The sequence below is a fragment of the Megalobrama amblycephala genome, linkage group LG6, assembly GCF_018812025.1.
Source record: "Megalobrama amblycephala isolate DHTTF-2021 linkage group LG6, ASM1881202v1, whole genome shotgun sequence".
Classification (NCBI taxonomy): Eukaryota; Metazoa; Chordata; class Actinopteri; order Cypriniformes; family Xenocyprididae; genus Megalobrama; species Megalobrama amblycephala.
Window position 1 is genome coordinate 32,293,530 of NC_063049.1, and position 24,800 is coordinate 32,318,329.

Genomic DNA, 24,800 nt, shown 5'->3' on the forward strand with positions numbered 1-24,800 from the left:
ACAAACAGTAGTGATGTTTCATTCAGGAATGAATCAGTGTTCTTGAACAAATCGGTTGAGTGAATGATTCAATGAATCATTGGTAACACTTTATTTGAAGGGGTGTGCATAAGACTGACATGACACCTTCATAATCTTGACATGACACATGTCATGAATATGAAGGAGGTTTTATGCATGTTTATGACAACTGTCATTAAATGTCATTCGCTCAATTATGTCATTTTTAATGCAAAGATGACATTGTTTGAGATGTCTTTGTTACGACAACTTGACATAAACCAACACATCATAACCTGTCAGTGTCTTTGTCATGACAACTTGACATTAGCAAAACATCATAACCTGTCATAAACATGACATAGCAGATTAATTATCAAACTTAAAAAACTACTTAGCTTTATGGGTTAACATTACATTACATTATTTTGGTAACACTTCAGTATAGGGAACACATATATAAACGATTAACTATGACTTTTCCCTCAATAAACTCTTAATTTACTGCTTATTATAGTTAATTGTTAGGTTTAGGTATTGGGTAGGATTAAGAATGTAGAATAAGATCATGCAGAATAAGGCATTAATATGTGCTTTATAAGTACTAATAAACAGCCAATATTTTAGCCATATGAATGCTAATAGTAATAAGCAACTAGTTAAAAGACCCTAAAATAAAGTGTTACCATTATTTTATAACAGTGTCATCTTTTTTACGAAATTTGAAATTGTCTATTATCTGACCTTCTGTTGGAGGAAACTTAAAAAAACAAAAAACAAACAAAAAAAAAACATGAAATGAAAAATAGTCATGACGCTGTTATAAAATTATTTGTCAGAGTATTGTCACTTAATGACATTTTAATGACAAGTTCAATTTGTACCACTGTACTTGAGCTCAAGATACATATTCATGACACTGTTATAATGGCCTCATGACAGCCAATGTCAAAACCAACTACATGACAGTTTAATGCAATGTTAACCCATAAAGCTAAATGATGTCAAGTTGTCATGACAAAGACACTGACAGGTTATGATGTATTGGTTTATGTCAAGTTGTCATAACTCGGACATCTCAAACAATGTCATCTTTGCATTAAAAATGACATAACTGAGCGAATGACACTTAATGACAGTTGTCATAAACATTCATAAAACCTCCTTCATATTCATGACACGTGTCATGTCATGATTATGAAGGTGTCATGTCAGTCTTATGCACACCCCTTCAAGTAAAGTGTTACCGAACTGACTGTTGAATAATAGAATATCAAGCAGAAATAAGCTATTTTCTGTGAATGTGCAAGACTTCAAGACTGCATTAGCCATTATTCATTAGTCGCTATAGGTAAATAACTAGAAGAATAACAAAGTGCAGTAAAAGTAAAACTATTTGCGCTACAAACCAGTGTTTTTGTAATTATGACAATATATTATATGGTAAGAAATTCAAGTTTGCAATATCAAGCAGCATAACAAGCTGTTTTGTACAGGTAGCCAGGCACATTGAATTTACAAATGATGTTCAAAATAAAGTGAAAATGGCTCATAATGTACTTCTATTGAAAAAGTAATTGCTTCACAAAAACTATGAATGTGTTCAGTATGAATGTATGTGACAGTATCTTTTGCGTCATTTCACTGCCATTCACAACTCCTCTCCCGAGGCCTCATGGGATAGTGAAGTGTCTGTTAAATGCACACTGCAGAATCTTGTCAGATGTACTAGGTCATCCTTTTTGGCAACTGTTTCAAAAATACTGACTTCAGACATACTCTTTGTACGTACTGTATAGACTGGAAGTATGCATATTCGGATGCAACCCGAATGTGTATGTTTTTTGTTGTTTTGACATCATCTGTGGTTTCCCTTGCTTTCAGGTTAATTTATTTGACTGTAGGGTTCATTAGAAATCTCCAAAAACAATTCTGATAATTCCCCAAAAAACTTTTAATATCTAACAGTTAAATAATTTCACAAGTTTATATATATGTGAATGTTCCCTATGGTAAATTGAGTCCATCTTGCATCCAACATGTTGCAGACGTCTCCATCCACCACTCATTGGCATTTATTAGATGCCTGTTTTCCCCCTCCCCCTCCATATGTCAAGCTTATGGCTATTGTCATGGCAACAGCTGCTCCCCCCTCCTGCTCCCCATTGGCTGATAGAGACATTGCATAAGCAGCAAATCCTGAGGTCTCAATCAGTCAGTGTCAGTGTGTGTGCTGATGGGTATGTTAGGAGCATTTGTGTATTTGTTCATGTCTTTGAACCACTGTATATTAATATAAATCTGGTACAGTGCAACACCAGTTTCTATTAGTGTTGATCCTATGGGCCTTTGAATCAATACAGTGCTGTCTTTTGTCTGGGGTCTAGCCCCATGATACCCGACTTTCATCAAGGAAACTGCATCATTTGATTGTTTGGTGGAAGATGGACGACTTGACCTAATTCTGACAAAGTACACAACTCCTCATAACAGAGCATGTGGCTGCAAAGACTCTAAGCATGTCACTATGGTAGCCTAAAACAGAAATAAGAATATTAACAAGAAGCTGTGAAGACCTGTAAAATGTATTGTACAACCATACTGACAAGTTAAATATTATTTATTAACTCTATATTAATTATAATCACTGTTACATCAACTGACAAGCTTCAGAAATGTGCACACAGTTATGTTTTGTTTATGTTGCTGGCAGTCTTGGACTTTATACTGACACCTATTGGTGTGGATGCAGCACCACATGAAAGTTGTGAGGTTCAGTTTGCAGAAATACCTTTTCAGCCATGATTAGACCTTGATATACTTAAAGTGAAATCGAAGAACGAATTGGTGTGATGCCATTTCAGACTAAATCAGGCCAAAATAAAGTCACTCTGGCTGGTAAACAGCATCAAACTACTATATATATACACTGGAGTGTGTATACTTATGATCAGTGTTTGACTAAGCCACAGCAACAGTACTTGTGCACTCATAACACAAGTACTGACAGATTTACACTTAACCAATATATAATAAATTCATGTAGTGTTTTCTAAACAAATTACAACAAAGGATAATGCTTAATGACACCAAAATAGTTCAAAGAGACAAACTTCAGAAGAAATACTAACAAAAATCCTTAGAAAAGTCTACCCCCTGAAAGTCTATTACACCATATCAATGTAAAACATAAAGAATAAATACAATTGAGTTGTACAATTGAGTTGTAATTCATAAAAGACCCTGCATTTTGAAGTTAACAGCTCTCTGGCCATGGAGGCCAAACCAAGGTCAGAGAAGATGAAGATCTGCAGCTGTGAGCTGTAGCTCACATGATCGTGTGTTGTGGTATGCTCACATCACCTCTGGAATGCTGTTCCATTCAGTGAACAAAGCTTCACCTCTGCTTTCAGGTTCATCCACCTCAGAGGGGAGGAGAGTATCGAACATGTTCTACGTTACTGGAGCAGCCTGACCAGCCTGGGAACATGAGAAATGTGAACTGCCTTCACATTAGTCAGATCCTAAGGCATGTACTGTAAAAATGATTTAACACACCCGCCCCACCCCAGACTTAGGTCATATTACATTTTATACAGTTGATTGGTGACAACTCTGCATGATGTAACCTATAGAAATGTCCCTGTTTGAGATTTTGTTTCATATTTATGTCATAGGATATAGTTAAAGCGTTAGTTCACCCAAAAATGAAAATTCTGTCATTTATTACTCACCCTCATGTCGTTCCAAACCCGTAAGACCTTCATTCATCTTCGGAACACAAATTAAGATATTTTTGATGAAATCCAAGTTTTTTATACCCATAGAAAGCAACGTAATTACCACCATTCAAGGTCCAGAAAGCTATTATAGACATTGTTAAAATAGTCTTTAATACGCGGGCGCAGTATTGGCCGGCTCCTGCGTCAGTATCACACAAATGCGTCGTGCTGCTCACGTTATCAGGGGTTTGGCCAATACTGAGTTGGCGTTCTTACGAAGAACCTGGAAGCACTGCAACAAAAATAGCGTAGGAGAATGACAGGGGAGAGACGAATTTGTTGAATAAAGTTTGGTTTGTTTTTGTGCACAAAATTATTCTTATTGCTTCATAACATTAACATTAAAACAATGTTTTTCGATGCATGACGTTCGAAGCATGCGCAGTTTTGAGGAATCTCTCACCATGAGTTACAACCCATGTAAATATATTTGTATTCTTTCATGCTAGAGTTGTACAAATGAGGGTACTTTCTAACCTCTTCGCACAATCTGTCGTCTATATTGGCCTCCATTGTTGTTGTAGCTTGCATGTGTTCCAGTCTGTTCTGTTAATGCCAAGCATGCCACACGAGTCCTGAAAAGTAAAGCCAAAGCGTCTCGATCACCCCCAGGTGGTTGGAAGCAGTGTAGGTCATAAACCCCGCCCTCTTCATGTAATGTAATGGGACATGAGACAAACTAAACAATCAAATTACACATCAAATATTTTTTCCCAAAGATGGTTTCTGGAAGTTTTTATCAGGCTGATGTTAGTTCAAGTGTTCGTTCTTTAAATAAGTTTGGTTTTAGTTATTTGATGCTATAAAAACATGGGTTTTGATGTCATGATTGACAGCTGAGATTGACAGTACGCTCTTACTCTTCTGATGAGGAAATTCGCGCACTGTACGCTTGAAAAGTGAAGTATACTTTGGGCTTTAGCCATTTGAAATAATACATTTAGACATTTACCACCACCTACTGGCAACTTTAGTTTCTTATTTAAAATTCTCATTTGATAGTTAATAAAAATAATAATAATTTTGTATTTTGGGGATAAAAAAATTCTGTAATATATACATATATATATATATATATATATATATATATATATATATATATATATATATAGTACAGTCCAAAAGTTTGGAAGATTTTTAATGTTTTTAAAAGAAGTTTCGTCTGCTCACCAAGGCTACATTTATTTAATTAAAAATACAGTAAAAAACAGTAATATTGTGAAATATTATTACAATTTAAAATAACTGTGTACTATTTAAATATATTTGACAAAGTAATTTATTCCTGTGATGCAAAGCTGAATTTTCAGCATCGTTACTCCAGTCTTCAGTGTCACATGATCCTTCAGAAATCATTCTAATATGCTGATTTGCTGCTCAATAAACATTTATTGAGCAGCATGTGATACTGAAGACTGGAGTAAGGATGCTGAAAATTCAGCTTTGCCATCACAGGAATAAATTACTTTGTGAAATATATTCAAATAGAAAACAGTTATTTTAAATTGTAATAATATTTCACAATATTACTGTTTTTTACTGTATTTTTAATTAAATAAATGTAGCCTTGGTGAGCAGACGAAACGTCTTTTAAAAACATTAAAAATCTTAGTGGTTCCAAACTTTTGGACTGTACTGTATGTATATATATATAGAGAGAGAGAGAGAGAGAGAGAGAGAGAGTAAGCATAAGTAAGTGTCTTTGACATGTGAGAGTAATGGAATCTGGATAAGTCAAACTCCATTTTGCATATAGACCCAGAGTCCAAAAACAACACTGAACAGCTGTAACTGTCATTTCAAACATGTCAGTCTGGGATTTACACTCGAGGCGGGTCTTGCGGGGGTGGAATGGATCAGGAGATTCCAACCATTCCCTCTGGCTTTGGGGCAACATTTGAAAGCTCGACTTCTCTCTGAACACCACTTCCAAATGCCCAAGAGAATTTGTCTGTTGTGGTCTGTCTGTCACCATGGCTCCAAGCTTGAGTTTGACTCTACGCCTGCATCCAGTGTGAAATCTGTTCATTCAGCACAGTCAGACTTCAGTGTCTCGCAGTCAGAGTTTCTTGCGGAAGTACTCTGAAATCCAAGTGCTGTCAGCTGAAAATGCATATGGTAGTTTCCACAAGTGCTGACTATTAGATAAAGCTGAAATTACACAGATTCTGTGATAAAAAATCACAGAGAACTGCTTATTGGCCTACATGTGACTGACTTAAACAACAGAACTATCTGTTAAGCATTGACGTGATGTTAAACAACTCAATGCAGTAACTCTACAAACTTACATTATCTTCTGTCGAGGTTTTTGTAAACACCCTGCTTCACCCATCTTTCACCATCAAAAAAGGTACCAAGGTATTACCATTGTTTTCCTGCAGAGGTCACATGTGAGAAACAAATCTTTTATATTCGTTTCTGCCTCCTACTGGTTGTATAAAGTATTAAATACATTCACTTCACCAACACATATGGTAAAACTTGTTTTATCAAATGTTATATGAAATGTTATGTTGTAGAAGATGTATGCATACTAAACATCAAATCGCCACAAACAATGACACAAACATGTGTACTTGTATTACTTCATACAATAAATAGCTATAGAGCAGGCTATAGCCTACAATAACCAATTGGTAACTAAATATGGCTACATGTAAACTGCATAGCTTTTGTTTAAGTGAAAGAACAGTTTATAACAACGATTTTTCCCCTTTTTTTAAGATACCGGTCAGAAAAGCGGACACAAACAAGAGTTGTGTTGTGTCCTGTTGAATTGTATGTAACTACGTGTTAACATCTCCCCATCTAGTGGTCATAAATGAAAAGTACAGAACACTTACTGAAATGAATCAAGACTGCATTCACAGAAAGAGAAACAATCATTTCAGCGTTGCTTGCGTTGTTGTAATAGGGAAGAGAGGGGCTACTTGTCACACTTTTTTTTTACTCCAGTGAATGTTTCTTAGGGTAGATTTATTATTATTATTTTATCAATTTTTGTACACTAACGGTCAAAAGTTTGGAATAATTAATATTTTTTATGTTTTTGAAAGGAGCATCTTATAATCTGCATTTTATTTTATCAGAAATACAGTAAAACAGTAATATTGTGAAAAATTATCACAAATTAAATTAACTATTTTCTATTTTAACACATTTTAAAATGTCATTTAGTCAAAGCTGAATTTTCAGCAGTCACATAATTCTTTAGAAATCATTCTAATGTTGATTTCAAAAGTTTGGGCTAAGCATACTTCACATGAAAGCCATCACAGGAAAACAACATTTTACAACATGTTAAAACAGAAAAGAAGTCTTTTAAAATGTAATAACACAACATTAGGCCAACTGTTTTTTACTATAAACAAATCTGCTCAACAAATGCTTGGTTGAGCGTTTTGAAAGAGACTTTCAAAAACATAAAAAAAAAAAATAATAATTATTCAAAACGTTTGACTGGTATAAATTTTATGTACATACTGTAATTATAAGCATGTCTTTGCTCCATCATGCATGTCTAACAGATTGAATTCATGGAGATTTTTTTGTCTTTTGTGTTTGTCATATATTTGTTGTGACATTAGTCAAAATGAATTACACATAATCAGGTAGGTTTTCTTAAGAGTTTTTATTTTTTACAACCTTTAGGTCAAGCTATTTCACATGTTCTACAGAAATATAGATCAGTATTACTATTGAAATAAATGTACATTCAGAACCTCTCGTCTATGTGCCAGACATTAGAAATGTGCTGTGTGTGCATTGTGCATGCGTGTGCTTGTGTGTCAGTGTGTGTTTGTGCAGCATTTTGTGGGTACATTGTGTTTTTTCATGCAAAGCGTAGCAGTATTAACTGAGCAGTGAGTATTGCTTAAGACTAAACTACAGCATTAGTACAAACAAGGCCTGAGCCAACTAAAACAGGGTCTAGCTGTCAGTTTGTCTTTGGAATATAGACTGATTTATGACAACCATCACGACCTATACTAAGCAAATGTAATAATTTATCCCATTGTGTGACCCTGTTGATCTTTATAGTAGGCCTAATGCACAAGCGACTACAGCCACTGAAGTATATGAACAGACAGCACTGCTCTCCTACCGTGTCAGCTGATGGTACGTTTCAGCCTAACACATGCTTAGATTTACAAACTAGCACAATATGCCTGATGAGAATGAATATTAAAGCAAATGACTCATAATAATCAACCTGCCTATCCTGGCAGTTGTGACCTGACATCTGAATATTATAAGTACTCAATACCAAATTTTGTAAACATAATACAGCATTATTCAGCACATTGAAATATCAGTTACCATAGGCAGTCTATACACATAGCTATACAGTCTAGTCAGTACAGTTTATATAGGATTGGAACACTGAATTTGAAGGAAAAAAATTCAAGTTATAACACAAGGACGTCCATTGATTCATATATGGAATGAGCATGACGCTATTCCATTACGACACAAACACGGCACTTGAGTAAAAATCAATAATAAATAAAAACAACTTTGCCATGAGGATAAAAAGAACAAAAATATGAAATGTTTCCCTCTTCAGATGAGATCACATTGAGCAGTACACAAAAGGCTTTGGGAGTCTGTGCTGCAGTTATTGGTCGACTCGTGATTGTCTGGTAATATTGGTAAGAAACATCAGTAGGTGTGCTGTAGCTGGGCTGTGAACCTAACTGATCACAGTCATTTACATTCAGTTACATTTACGTCCCAATTATATGAGACAAAAAACACAAAAGCAAAAATAAGATGTATAAAATGTTAGAAAATATGATTTCTGATCAGTATTAATTGTGTAAAAGATGAACCAGGAACCCTGTGTGTGAAAAACAAAACAAAAAATAGTAAAAACATCTCCCACAGAAGCTTATTTGCTTAAAAACATCAAATACCTTGGTTGTCTGTAACTGAAATGTGAGTAATTGTAATGGAATGGTCAAACTGCATATTGTAAATAAGCTTTAGATTAAAAAAAAAACATATTTCTGTGCTTACGAAGTAGGACATGTCAAATGTGTGAATGAAAAATTGATGTTAATTCAAATTAATGGGCATTTTTATATTTGCTGATTTGGTTTTTAATCAAATGAAAAGATTTTAAAATACACTAACATTCAAATATTTGGGGTTTGGTCTCTTATGCTCACCAAGGCTGCATTTGTTTGATCAAAAATACAATAAAAACATTAATATTGTGAAATGTTATTGCAATTTAACATAATTGTTTTCTATTTAAATAAATGTATAAAACGGTTAGTTCCTGTCCTTGATTCTGATTGGTCAATAGTTGTTTTTTATTCATGATAAAACACGGCTAACGGCTCTGTGTATCACTACACAACACCCTTAGCAACATAAACTGTATGTTCTCAATTGATATTGTTCATTGATGCTTTCTGTATTATGTAGAAGAGTAATGTGAGAAAGAGATGTATTGTATTACCTGCATTCAGATTTAGCATTTTCCTTCAGGTCAGTCCTATGTTCATAATAAAAATCTGTTTAAATGTCCAATGTATTATCTTGTCCTTTTAACAATTGAGGGGTTTTCCCGTGACTGACAGCGCTAGTCAGAGCATTTGTCAGTTGCATCTTGTTCTGTGTTCACAACTCTTCAGTCTTTTCAATTTAAAAGTCTTCACTACTGACTGACACATTCATTCAGTCAGTCTTTGCCGCCATCTAATGGCATAATAATGTAACTTCTGTTGCTGTTCATGGTCAGGGACTATTTTTTCTGGTGGAAGGAATAATTTAGTGACAGTTTACTTCATGAAAGTTGCATTGAGACATATTTTTGGTTTTAGTATTTGTATTGTGTGGTAACCGTTTTATAAAAGCAATAAGGTACGAGAGGCTAGTGCTGTATCGTGAATAAGTCACAACCTTTTCACGATACAGCACAGCCTCTCGTACCTTATTGCTTACTTAAAAATGTAGTTTATTCCTTTGATGTCAAAGCTGAATTTTCAGCAATTCTTTGATGAATAGAAAGTTCAAAAGAACAGCATTTATTTGAAGTCTTTACTGTCACTTTTGATCAATTTAATGCATTCTTGGTGAATAAAAATGTTCTAATTATCTTGCAGAGCCCAAACATTTGAATGGTAGTATAGATTTGTAGGTCACAAATGACAAACATTTGTATTTATGCCTCAATCTCTGTGGAGAAAAAAAAAGGTGAAAACTCATTATATTATATATTAGTATTGTCAAACAGTGTAGTAAAAAAAAAACTAAAATGTGCTTTGTTTTTCCAATGATTTGCTCTCCATTGTAAAATAAGCTGCCCTCTCTCACAAATCCTCTATAATACAACAATCATTAATTCTGTCTGCTGGAGTTCAAATCAATCATTTCTACATCAGACGATACTTCAGGCCATTCTAATCTCATTCTGTCTTGGCACGAAAGGAATATCTGATGAATTCAATTGTAAGCGGCAAAAAGACACAGCAGTGCAAGCCAAGAAAATCACTGGTTAAACTTAGTGAATCATTACACAGCAAAGGTCAGATTAATTGATTGATTTAAAATATGAAACAAATAGTGCTGCTTAATACATGAACAAAGATATTTTGCATTGAATTGCACAGCACGAAATACAAGCGAAATAGTTACAGTAAGACGAGTAGATAGATTTAGGAATATTTCTGTAATTTAGTTGTCGTCTTTTTTATTGTTTGTAGTGCTATAAATGGTGCAACAGTCAGGATGTTCAAGATGCTACAACCTTTTAAAAAACTTTACAGGTCTTTTTTTGAGGGGGTTTGTGCTGGTGGGTCAATTTGACTATTGACTCATAAAGATTCAATGTGTGTCACAGGTCACTGATGTATTGTGGACTTTTCTGTTAACATTAAAGCTATTTTCCAATATCAATATTTCATATGTTACCCTGGACCACTAAACCAGTCATAAGGGTCATTTTTTTGAAATTGAGATTCATACATCATCTGAAAGTTAAATAAATAAGCTTTACATTGATGTATGGTTTGTTAGGACATATTAGGCTGAGATACAACTATTTGAAAATCTGGAATCTGAGGGTGCAAAAAAAATCCAAATATTGAGAAAATCGCCTTTAAAGTTGTCCAAATGAAGTCCTTAGCAATGCATATCCACTCACAAAAATACATTTTTTACATATTTATGGTAGGAAATTTACAAAATATCTTCATAGAACACGATCTTTACTTAATATCCGAATAATTTTTGGCATAAAAGAAAAATCAATAATTTTGACCCATACAATGTGTTGTTGGCTATTGCTACAAATATACCCGTGCGACTTATGACTGGTTTTGTGGTCCAGGGTCACATATTATTATCTTGCTGACCCTGAACTGTGGTTCTGAGAGGTCTTTAGCCTACAGTGTATTTGTGCCTACCTCTGGAAATTCCGGTGTGCTTTCTTCACTGAAATGTGTATTACCTCTACACTGGAAATGTGGCTGATCTGTAGCCTGAGAGGTTATTTACAATACTGTACAGTAAAATATAAACACACCTTACATGGTGATAGCTATAATTACCTCTAAAACTGAGCTAAAATGCATTATAAGAGTTGTGTGGTTATAAATACACATGATTTTTCATTAAACAAAGAGTATAAATTAAAGTTTTCCTTCCATCATTTAAAAACTAAATAGTGATACAAAGAACATAGAATATAACAGAAATGAATTTCATGGATGTGACCAAAGCATGATGATAGTATAAATGTTTGAGTGCCTGGAGTGACACCGATCCGTTGAGCAGCTCATTCCCCTTCCTCCTTCCTTTTAAATGTTGTGCTGAGTGAAAGAGGACATCAGGAGCTGATCGGAGTGATGATTCTACAAGTACCTGATGCTGAATTGGCTGCCAGCAGACTTTATTCCTGGATGTATTTTGGTATTGTGTGTGTTGAGAGAGCAGCAGGAGCAGAAAGGAGTGGATGGATCCATACAATGCCTTTTTCTCTCTGAACCAGCATTACTCAAAGCGCTCATAGTTTCGAGTTTGTCTTACTCGTGGTACCATGTCAACTAATAGCCTGCAGGAGAAAGGAACAATTAAAATATCCACATTAGAGACGTTGTAGTGCGGATGACAAATGTCTTGATGTTATGGAGAAAACAAAAACTATCGGTATGTTCTGTATATATATAGTAGGGCTGGGACAATACATCGATGCATCGCAAATCGAGAAATGATTCTGGATCAATTCTCTCTCGAACTGATTCGGAGCTGTTTTCAACAACAGATCGATGACTGCCAGATGCTTTAGAAACAGCCGTATTCTGCTTTCTTCCAATTCCTTGCACACACCACTTGAACCTTCTATAAAATAAGCATTCATAAAGTTCGAAAAGGTTGAAGCGAATTACAAGGGTGTTTTCAGTGGGATGTTTACATTAATCTTGCGTCATAAAAGTATTCTGAGGTGCAAATACATTGTCAGACTCTGACGAACGCACGAGCGCTCTTCTTCGTGAGCATTTGAGCGTGCAGTTAAAAACTAGCCTAGAGCGCCATCTGCTATTAAAAACTAAGCTCAGAATGGATTTGCGATGCATATGAAAAATATGAGAATTGATTGACGAATCGATAGTATTGTCCCAGCCCTAATAAATAGGTGATCGCAATAAATACACTTACTTGACCCCATAAGCTAGAATAATGAGTCCAATCAGGACCCCAATGGTTCCATCAAGGTACCAAATGGTGGGATAATGTCTAAACACCTCAGCACTAATGAGGATGGAAAAGCCCATGACGCCTCCAACCATTGAATTGAAGCCTTCAGAAAAAAAACAGAAAGAAGAAACAATTACATTTTATGTGTTATTATGAATTTTATCTTCATGACAACTTCATATAAAATATAAATATTAGATGAAAAACATTAACTTAAAAACTTAAATGTAAATTAGTAAAGTTACCTTGCCAACTAACCAAAATAAACAATTTTAAAGGATTAGTTCACTTAAAATCACCCCAAGCTTTACTCACCCTCAAGCCATCCTAGGTGTATATGACTTTCTTCTTCCTGATGAACACAATCGGAGGTATATTATTAAATATCCTGACATCCAAGCTTTACAATGGCAGTAAACGGGAAACAACAAGTATGAAGCTCAAGAAAGTGCATCTGTTCACATCCATCCATCATAAATGTGCTCCACACGGCTCCGGGGGGGGGGGGGGTTAATAAATGCCTTCTGAAGCGAAGCGATGCGTTTGTGTGAGAAAAATATCCATATTTAACTATTTATAAAGTAAAATATCTAGCTTCCGCCAGACTTCCGTATTCTACTTACTAAGAAAGTGTAAAACTCTCGCAGTTCAAAACACTTACGGTATGTCCTATGCCTTCCATATTCAACTTACGAAAAATGCGTAACTGACGTGACGTTACACTTTGTTGAATAAGTTGAATAAGGAAGCTAGATATTTTACTTTATAACTTGTTAAATATGGATATTTTTCTTACACAAATGCATAGGGATGGGCATTTTTCCAAAATATTGTATTAGAATATTTGGGCTCGTAAAAAACGAATATTCGAATATTCATTTATTTAAATGAGGTTAAACGAGAAAGACGTTATTGTTTTAAATTCATCAATATTTTGTAACCATTTCTGAACAAGCTTACAATTAGGCAATATACACAACAAGCTTACATTATATCTTAAGGTTTTCTTTTAGTTCAAAGCATTAAACAATATGTGTAACGTTAAACAGAAAACATTAAGAACAAAAGCATTTAATCTCAAGCAGCGCGAGCAGGAAAAATACTAATAAAGCAGACAGCGCCAGTTATTGTACAAAACGTACATAATACATTCGAGTTATCGTGTTTATATTGTTTCACATGTTCATGTTGAGAAAAACAATAATATCCACATGCTCGGGTGAGAAAACGAGCCATGCTGACAGACGTTGCAGAGACACAAAGATAATAATAGCCTATATAACTGTATGCTAAGCTAAGTTTCTAACAGTAGCACTTTGTTTTCTGTTCGTAAATATGTCTCCCTCCACGAAACTTAAAGGAAACACATGTCTCAAAATCATTTTGCTATCAGATAAGTTATCATCTTGGCTCACTAGGGGATAACTTACAGCTGCACCTGTCGTGAATGCAGTGATGGACAGCTGTCTTTCCTCATTCGAAGGGTATTTAGATTTCATGTGCTTTCTCATTATGGTGTTGATATTATGATGACTCTATTTCATTAATTAATTTGATCAAAAGTAATTCCATTTTGTAAGATCATTTTCATCTAAGTAATTCCAAACTTTGCGAGGCAGACGACAACATTATGTGACGTTCAAATAAAATAAACTTGTTAAACACGCTCCACAGCGCCACCCAGTGCATTTAGTTATAACTGCGAGTTTTAGCAACATAGTAAAATTAGAATAGTATTTTTATTTTTCGAATATTAATTACAGAACGAATATTCGAATATTCGACTATTTGTGCACATCCCTACAAATGCAGCGCTTCACTTCAGAAGGCCTTTATTAACCCCCCGGAGCCACGTGGACTACATTGTGCTTTAGATGGATGCACTTTCTTGAGCTTCAGACTCATTGTTTCCCATTTACTGCCATTAAAAGCTCAGATGTGTCATGCGCATTTATTAATATATCTCCGATTGTGTTCATCAGAAAGAAGAAAGTAATATACACTGTGTACAGAATTATTAGGCAAGTTGATTTTCTGATCATATTTTTTTTTCCAAGCACATTTTACCAATTCCAATCCACATCAATCTTAATAACTACTATTAATATTGTTTTTAATCATTTATAAGTGATATATAATTGTTCATGAAGGCTGGAAATGAAAAATGCCTTATATTCAGGTGTGCAGAATTATTAGGCAGGTTTTCTTTTACAGGCAAAATGAGCCAAAAAAGAGATTTAACTCAGACTGAAAAGTCAAAAATTATTAAATACTCATGAGAAGGACGCAATACTAATGCAATACTAGAAATTGCAAAGTTAAAGCATGACCAAGGGACAGCAAAATGCTCATTGGGTCAGCGGGGTCAGACAAAAACAGGTGGAAAAGAAAAGACACATGTTAACTGCAAAATAATTAAGAATTAAGGTGAAGAATTAAGTGTGAAACCATCAGGAACCCTTTAGTCTCCAGCGCCACCATTTTCCAGAACTGCAACCTACCTGGAGTCTCCAGAAGTGCAAGGTCTCAGGATCTCAGAGACTTAGGTTAGCTAAAGAATCCTAAAAAATGACCCGCACTTGATAAGAATCACAAGCTGAAGTGTTATAAAATACATGAAGACTGGGTTTTTATAGGCCTTATAGACAGACAGCTTGAGAGTGACTCCTGAAGGACCAGCACCACATCCTCTTGAACCACTCTTTGAAGAATTTATCTTCCAGAATCTGGCAGTAAGTTTTGGAAGATCATTTTTAGTCCATCTCTGCAAGACAGACATTTCAGGATAAGAGATGGACTAAAAGTGAACTCAAACACCTTACTGCCAGATTCTGGATAAACTGGTTCAAGAGGATGTGGTGCTGGTCCTTCAGGAGTCACTCTCAAGCTGTCTGTCTATAAGCCCTATAAAAACCCAGTCTTCATGTATTTTATAACACTTCAGCTTGTGATTCTTATTAAGTGCGGGTCATTTTTTAGGATTCTTTAGCTAACCTAAGTCTCTGAGATCCTAACACCTTGCACTTCTGGAGACTCCAGGTAGGTTGCAGTTCTGGAAAATGGTGGCGCTGGAGACTAAAGGGTTCCTGATGGTTTCACACTTAATTCTTCGCCTTAATTCTTAATTCTTTTGCAGTTAACATGTGTCTTTTCTTTTCCACCTGTTTTTGTCTGACCCCGCTGACCCAATGAGCATTTTGCTATCCCTTGGTCATGCTTTAACTTTGCAATTTCTAGTATTGCATTAGTATTGCGTCCTTCTCATGAGTATTTAATAATTTTTGACTTTTCAGTCTGAGTTAAATCTCTTTTTTGGCTCATTTTGCCTGTAAAAGAAAACCTGCCTAATAATTCTGCACACCTGAATATAAGGCATTTTTCATTTCCAGCCTTCATGAACAATTATATATCACTTATAAATGATTAAAAACAATATTAATAGTAGTTATTAAGATTGATGTGGATTGGAATTGGTAAAATGTGCTTGGGAAAAAAATATGATCAGAAAATCAACTTGCCTAATAATTCTGCACACAGTGTACACCTAGGATGGCTTGAGGGTAATTTTCATTTTAAAGTGGACTAATCCTGTAAGTACTAAAATTAGTAATGCTAAAATTGAAATAAAAATAAATGAAAGGTAAATAGAAACATAAAAAAACTATAAATGACAAAAGCACACAACAAAATGACTTAAACCAAAATTAAAATGAGAACGGAAAATGTAAAAATAAAAGCTAATCAATTCAATATAGTATAACTGAATATCAATAACACTGATACAGAGTCACTGGGCTTTTTAATATGTTCATAGACACAGAGACAGGAGGCACCATGAGCTAATAACCTAAACTGAAAGACAAACATGATGTGGATGTGTGTGTGCAGATTTTTTTTTTTGACATATCAGGACACAAATTTATATAATGGCATGGGTATGACATAGGTATTACAAGGAGAGGGTGACTTATGAGGACATTACCCCATGTCCCCATTTTTCAAAAGGCTTATAAATCATACAGAATGAGTTTTTTTGAGAAAGTAAAAATGTGCACAGTTTCCTGTGATGGGTAGGTTTAGGTGTAGGGGTAGTGTAGGGCAACTGAAAATACGGTTTGTACAGTATAAAAACCATTACGCCTATGGAATGTCCCCACAATTCACAAAAACAAACGTGTGTGTATGTGTGTGTGTGTGTCTGTGTTTGTGCGCACGAGTGTGTGTCATACCATCAGTGATTAGGGCTCTGCTGGTCAAAACCCTTCCCAGCATGAACTTGGCAACCGCAAGAATGACACACATGAGGCCACTGACGATGGAAACGCTGAACAGGAAGTCATCCTGGCAGAGAGACAGACAGTAACAGAGACAAAAAAAAGTGTTCACAGTAGAAATGATGCAAGGTCCATGTGGATGAATCATAAACTGGAAGTGAAGGCACAGGCAATACCAAATTGGAGATGTTAAAACCAGAACCCTTGATGGCCAGTAGAAGTAAAGGTGGGATAAAAGTATAACAATATAAATAGGTCTTTCAGTTGTGCATCTGTAACATGGGGCTCTTGAGGCAACGTAGAGATGAAGTGCAGTTCATTTTAAGCACAAGTGAAAAGTAGCCAACTTAATATTTAATAAGGAATCGAAAAAGCATGACATGACAAGGATTAGACTGGACTACAGACCAGGAGGACTCACAAAAACTGATTTAAACATGAAGGCTATAAATACACAAAAACTAACAAGCTAAGAGAACTATTCCAATGGCTGTGGAAAATGAACATGTATGTATCAGAATAAAGACTAAAACAGAATACAGATCTTTCCTAGAAAATTACATATAAGTAGATTGAAAAAACATTAGGTGAAGATCTCCAAACCCATTAAAGCATCAAGAAAAAGGAAAACAAAAGGTAAAAATAGCACAAATGTCTCTCATCAGTCCTTAGGATATTTTCAGGTGCATCAAATATGAACTAAACCTGTTTTTGTCTCTCTTGTTTCTCTCTTTCTCTCCAAACTGCGAGTGTCTGCTTCCCACCCACACAACATCCAGAAGCGCTTCTCTAAGATTTCTAATAAGACAGTTTGTTCAGAGACCTTCATCTCTGCGTAACAGCTGAGAGACAGTAAGTGTGTTTAAATTCAGACTTTCATCTTTTAAGCTGTAGATCAGCTAGTTAAGACTGGCAATTTGGATGAACTGGACCACACAGCTTTCAAAAAGGCCACCTGAGAGATTTAGTGTGATGGCTATATGCCAGTGAAGGGTGCTGACATGGAGAAGCCAGGTCTAATGAATGTGAGAAAGGAGCTGCAGGCTGACAGAATGAAAAGAAGGACAGCAGATTAAAGAAGTTGGGAGCCCATTTCCGAATCATCCATCCTAATGCAACAAGAGAGGACCAAAAGAATAGATGGCTTACGGCCAGCACAAATCCATCACTAAAGCTGCAGCGGTGATGTTTCATTAGCACTTATGGGGCAAAACAAGGCTTGAAAGAAAATGAGGTAATCAAACTGTATCCGTGATGGCAGTTAATGTTTACATCAGCTCAGCTTTTCAGGGAAGAGGTGACATTCACACATTCAGTAGTGACTGATTTATAATATAACAGTTTTAGCATGTTATTGAAAATAGAAATGACTAGATCTGCTACACTGCTGCTGCTGAAGAGCGAGTATGGACTTACTACTGCTAAGATACACAGACACGCTGCTGTGAGCATGTAAGATATGCTGCCGCTGCATGAATAGACATACATAAATCCCGTAGCAGATTTAGGCAGGTGGAGCTGATACATTTCAGAGGAACTCTGATAGCGTGCTGAAGGACAAGCCTACAGCAAACACTGAACAGACTATTTAAATGTTGAGTAAGAAATCTCTTTGGATCAGCAGAGGCCAATCAGCTTGTGTCATGTGGTAATGATGTGATTGTTTGCAGATTGCATGTAAAAGACCTATCAGCCTGCGCCCTCTAGTGTTTAATGGCTGAACTGTTGTGTTGAACACAACACTTCAATATAAGTCATCTACCATTATTATACGTAGCTACACTCTAAAAAATGCTGGGTTAAAAACAACCCAAGTTGGGTTGAAAATGGACAAACTCAGCGATTTGGTTGGGCAAACATTTAACCCATTCACTGGGTTAAAACAACCGAATCGCTGGGTTTGTCCATTTTCAACCCAACTTGGGTTGTTTTTAACCCAGCATTTTTTAGAGTACATTCTTACATTACTAATGTCTGCAGCTTAATCAAACTACTATAATATGACATTGATGTAGCCATTTAAATTAATATTTTAATAATTAAATAATGGCAATGACCAATTATTATTATTTTTTTAGTAAACACAATGCAAATAGTCTGTTAGTAATTTAGTATTTACATTCAGTGCAAGCACTGTTATTTCATTTATTTTATTTGTTAGCTTTCATTTATTTTATTTCATTTTTTTTTTTTTTTTGTAGTTTTAGAACCTAAACTTATTTTAAACCTAAACATTTACTGCTGTAATTATGCTGTTCTTTTGAACTTTCTATTTATCAAAGAATCAAAACTGATTTAACGAAAATTATTTAGTTAACAATAGCAACCCTGGGTGTAAGTCAGTCATTCCACTCCAGATTTTAATTACTACCAATCAGGATCTTGGCAACATTTTTCCTCTAAAAACAAACAAACTGTATTTAACGATTTTTTTGCACATTTCATCAAGTAAATGGCAGAGGACAGTGATATAAACTTAATCTTAACCCTCATTCTGTGCTGCTGGAGTGAAACATAACAGATCCCTGACACCTATTATTCCTGTTGTCTGACTCCAAATTACTGCCGTTTCCTCAAGCTCATTAGCATTTCATAGTCTGGGAAGATGAAAAGGGTGGGAGCTGCTATTTTCCAACCAGAGAAACAAACACTGAGTGAAAACACTGATTTGCATTTAGATTTTCTTTGATTAGAGAGGTGATGGACAACAATGGAAAAAAATACAGTGTTTAGATTGTCATTAAAAATGAATAGCTTTTAGCTTCAAGCAGTATAGCCATTTTCTCATTCTCTTCATCTTTTCATCATTTTCTCCCTCCCTTACATGTTTCCTCATTCAACATAAAAAGAGACAGTATTTTGTGATGCAGAGATAACTGGAAGTCTCTAGACCTGGACATTAATTAACATTTTGTTCGTTGAAGATTATGAAAATATTGTTCAGTAATGTCACATTAGGGTATGTATCAGTCCTCAGAGATTTATCAGTGGTGTAAAAGAGATGAAAATAGAGAGAGAGATTAACTCGCAATACCATTAATCACCACCTCTGAAATTATTATCCCGCAGCTCTTTGGAATGATGCCAGTCTTTGATTAATTAACGGATAAAGACTGAACACATTGCTGTTAGCTGTGACTGCTGGGAAAATCCACATCTGACCTTTGAGATGAAATACTGCAGTTTACAAAGTGTTTGTCGGGTAACCTAAAATTGTCTTAATTCAAGGGTCAGAAGAGGTAGCAACTAGCATTAAATGGGGTGGTTCGTTCACCCAAAAGTGAAAATACTGTCATGATTTACTCACCTTCAAGTTGTTCCAAACCTGTATGAATTTCCTTCTTCCTCTGAACACAAAAGAAGATCTTTTGAAGAATGTCAGTAACCAAACAGTTGATGGGCCCCACTGACTTCCATGGTATTTCTTTTTTTCCATACTATGAAAGTCAATGGGGCCAAGCGACTGTTTGGTTACCCATATTCTTCAAAATATCTTCTGTTGAACAGAAGAAAGAGATTCATCCAGGTTTGGAACAACATGAGGGTGAGTTGAGGAAGTGTGTGAAGAGGACTGTATTCCATCTATTTGTCTCAACTATTATATTTACTGTTGGAAAGCTAACCTTAAAATTATAAATATGACACACTGGCACTGAACTCACCACTTCAGGAAGAAGTTTGGTGGCCAGATCATGGATGGCCTTCCCCAAAATACACAAAGACGACAAGATGAAAATCACTCCCAGGATCACACATGCTCTGTGGATGGAGAAAAGCAGAAAATGTATATTGATAAAATGATTCAATTAATCAAATCCCAGACAGATTTATTATTTTTTATGTTTTGAGTATCTGATAAGATGCATAAAATGTCTAAATTTAGAATTATTATGTAGAATCTCACCGTGCACCAGCCAGTAAGATTTTTTTAAGAGAAATTATTACTTTAATTCAGCAAAGATGCATTAAACGAATCAAAAGTGACAGTATAGAAACAAGGTTACAAAATAATCTGTTTCAAATAAATGCTGTTCTTTTGAACTTTCTATTTATCAAAGAATCCTGCAAAAAAAAATTTGCATCACAGTTTCCACAATAATATTAAGCAGCACATCTGTTTAACATTGATAATAATAAGAAATGTTAGTTGAGTGCCAAATCAGCATATTAGAATGATTTCTGAAGGGTCATGTGACACTATGGACTGGAGTAATGATGGTGAAAATCATATACAGTTAGATATTAATATATAACAGTTGACTTTTAAATTGTAATAATATTTCACAATGCAGCCTTGATGAGCATAAGAGACTTCTTTCAGAAACATTATAATATCTTAATGACCCCAAATGTTTGAACGGTAGTACATATTAAATCTATTCTTTGTATATATGTGTAGCTGATGTTGGTTCAAGGTTGAAGCAAAAACGATGCTTTGATTTTTATAGTAAACCTACAGAGACCTGATCCATTCTGAAATATATGAAAACTGTCCACAATACATGTTCATATTCCCTGTATGACAAGCGGCCACTGGTACACCTACAGAGACCTGCAATTCTTCTCTAGTATTGCGATATAAATCTCCCACTCTGACACGTCGACCAGAAAAATGAGATTCACAAGCTCCCACAGACCTAGGATGAAACCAGCAGCACAGACCTTTATCAACGTAATACGTCTCGAATTGAGACAGTCAAGGTGAAAGCCAGAAACAAGGCAGATCACTCAACAGACTTGATAAAGCAACCATGTTCAGACTTGAAAAACGTTGCACTGAATGTTAGTAGAATTCAGTCGAAAGAGACAGGACTTTGTGTTCTAAGATGTTCTACCACAATCTCAAATGTACTAGCTTTACAAAGAACAGCCCTGCCAGTGAATTGTTGACTTATATTGTAATATATTTGGAATGTATTTTATGAATGTTGGTCACAGAGGAAGCATTATTAAGTCCCTTTTAGTGATTTTCTGCAGGTTTTCTGTACCATGCAGTGCCCTACATACCACAGACAGCTCATCTTTTGTTTACTTACATGTATTCTCTATGGGCAGAGTGCACTGCTGCAGCGTTGCTATAGCGCCACAGCACTATAATGGAGGAAAGAACATCTAACGTCGCATCAAACTGAAAAACAACAGTGATTCTTCAGTGCTAGAGAAATTATGCTCAAAGCATCTCACTATGTCACAAACTGAAATCCAGTGATATATTTACTCTAATAAAACATTCCCAGAAGCTGCCTTTAGCACAAGCATGGTACCACCATTTAATAAAATGCACACATAGAATGGTAACTGAAGATTATATACAACAGCACAATAACACACAGTTCCAGACATTTTTGCCTAAAGAATAAAATGTAATTCATTCCTGCATTGACATTAATGTAACTCTAATATGATCCCTGAGATGTAGTGAAAATTATTTTTCATGACAAATATATGCATATATGCAATAACACTGAAAATTATACTTACAGCAAATCCAAAAGCTGATGCACTGTGTCTCATGAAGGATACAGCTATGGGAAGAGCAAAAGAACAGAGAAGAAGAAGAAGAAGAGATCTGTAAAGTCAAAGTATATAGATTACACAGAACATTTACATTTTATTGTAAAGCAGCTTCTGAACTTTAGCTTAGGCCATATGTTTATTATTCTGAACTAATTTTTGGTAACACATTAAAATACTCTTTGTAGCATGGTATAACCATTGTTTTTTGGAGATGGTACCATGGAAATAACATGTATTTTTCCAGAGTAGCAAATTTCCATGTAAATTTCATCTATATTACATATACATTATATGTGTTACATCTACTGTCTCGTCTAGGTTGTCTTTGACTGTCACGTGATCCTTTGTTTTGTTCCCGCCACACATTATTCACCATGGACACTGATTACACCCTCAGCTGTTTGTCATTAGTTTGTGTATTTAAGTTCCTCCCTATGTTTAGTCCAGTGTCCGGTATTGTTTGATGTTACATGTATTTCTATGTATCCTGACTCCTCTATGAGATTAAACTGCGTTATTGTTACTTATCCTGCCTTCCTCGTCTTCGATAGTGTACTAACGTAACAGAATACCGGACCGAATACTGAAAATGGATTTCGGCGGCATGTTCACGCTCGTAGCACGGAATAACCACGATTTTTGTTCGTTCACCAAGGAATTCATCAGTGTTGCACTTGCCTGCCCCTTCGACGACTAAACCCTGAAGTCGTTGTTCTGGATCGGGGCCAACTACCATCATCCCGTGGACCTCCCAGACACCTCCGGACTCGACTGGAGGGAATATATCGTTAGGTGTCTGGAGAGTGTTCGTCCCCGATCCAGAACACAGCCAGACCCAGAGCCCGTATCTCCCCCACAGACCGCGGAGTACTCGTGCGAGCCCCCCGCAGACGGAGAGTTACCACCGGCAGCTAAAGGTCAGCCAGATCCCGAGACCCTGAGGACAGAGGTGACCAGCGCCCAGGAAGTGGAACTCCACCAGACGTCTGACCAGGGGTGTGAGCCCACGACATCTGCGGACGAGGGGGAATCGACTACGGAGAGGGAGGACTGGCTCATTGACTTCAGCGATGAGTCAACGCCCACCCAAACCCACCCATCATTTTCATCCTTGTTACTTAACAGAGACATTACCATGGACTGTGTTCTATTTACAGATTCTCTACCGACACAGTTAACATCTCGCTCAGCCAGTCCTCCTAGTACATCGCTGCTGGATGTCATCTGCCCTGCACCGTCTCCGGGGGAACCCCTGTGACGTCGAGCCGCAGGTCACACTCCCACCAGCAGCACGTAGGCCAGAGGTTCCAGTGGCTCCGCCTCCAGCTGCATTCCTCGTCGCTCCATCTCAGCCCGTCGACCTGCCGGCTCCATCCAGGCTCCTCCCAGCTACGGTTCCGCCGGAGACCCTCCATCTGACGGCTCCTCCGCTCTCCCTCGTCCGGCCGGCTCCCCCTTGGTCAGTCATCCCTCCTCTTCCGCTACGGACTTACGAGACGTCAACTACTCTCCGTCCCTCCACCCCTTCAGCTACAGAGGGCTCTTCCTCTCCCTCGGAGTCGCCTCTGTCCTCGGTCGAGCCGACATCACCGCAGCCCTCAGGATCTCCAGCTCCACCTCCGCTAATCGTCACCAGAACATCGCCGCAGTCTTCCAGGCCAGCGACGTCGCTAGAGTTGGCCAGCTCTCCGTCTGTGCACCAGTGTCCACCTGCCGAGTCTCGGTCGGTCATCCCCCAGAAGCCGTCAGTCCGCCCTACAGCTTCTGGACTCTGCCCTCCGTCTACCCGGCCGTGGACTGTCGGATCTGGGGAGCTCTGGGTCTGTGCCAGCGGTCATCTACCTACGCCACCAGGGGATCGTCGTCCTCCCTTCATCAAGGTGCCACCACAGTACTTTTTTGTATAAGTCACACAAAAAGCATATCACTCAATAAATAAATAACGGTAACACTTTATTTTACAGTGTCCTTGTTACACGTTACATGTAGTTAACATAGTAATAACTATAAATTATGCAGAAACAACATGAAACTAACCCTAAACCAAATCCTAACCCTAAAGTTAATTAATATTACTACGTATTTAAATTTATAACTACACTGTAACAAGGACACCTTAAAATAAAATGTAACCTAAATAATAATAAAATAGTAATATAATATAACATGATTGCTTTTGGAAAGACTGTTGAGGGGATTGTTACTTTTGTGAAACATCAGCGAGTTTCACAAAGAGAGAAGATGCCTTCTGTACATGTTCAGCTCTGAGCCCAAACTGAAGGGTCATTCACAGTACAGGTCCATTTATAATGTTTTCACAGTACGGGTACATTCACATTACAGTGTCTGTCTGCTGTTGTTATCAGTTGAAAGTGTAATTGTCAAATCCCTCGTTACATTTATCAGAATGCAGAGCCAACTCGCCCCTCTCTTTGCATCTATTAAAATGTGAATTGAAAAAGGCTGCCCACTGTGTTTTGACTTTTTTGACAAAGCTCTCTGACTGCAGAGATGTGAG

At 36.6% G+C, this 24,800-nt stretch overlaps 1 protein-coding gene across 1 annotated transcript in view; it reads right to left on the reverse strand.

The window, feature by feature from the left end:
• Window positions 1-11,012: 11,012 nt before the first annotated feature.
• Window positions 11,013-24,800, reverse strand: part of tmem163a (transmembrane protein 163a) — a 46,494-nt gene continuing 32,706 nt past the window's right edge. The window contains exons 3-8 of the mRNA XM_048194078.1: window positions 22,247-22,290; window positions 21,802-21,893; window positions 20,428-20,524; window positions 16,721-16,832; window positions 12,453-12,594; window positions 11,013-11,847 (exon numbers count right to left, since the gene is read on the reverse strand). Coding sequence (XP_048050035.1) covers window positions 11,787-11,847; window positions 12,453-12,594; window positions 16,721-16,832; window positions 20,428-20,524; window positions 21,802-21,893; window positions 22,247-22,290 — 548 coding nt within the window. The 3' untranslated portion in view covers window positions 11,013-11,786. The remainder of the gene's footprint in view (window positions 11,848-12,452; window positions 12,595-16,720; window positions 16,833-20,427; window positions 20,525-21,801; window positions 21,894-22,246; window positions 22,291-24,800) is intronic.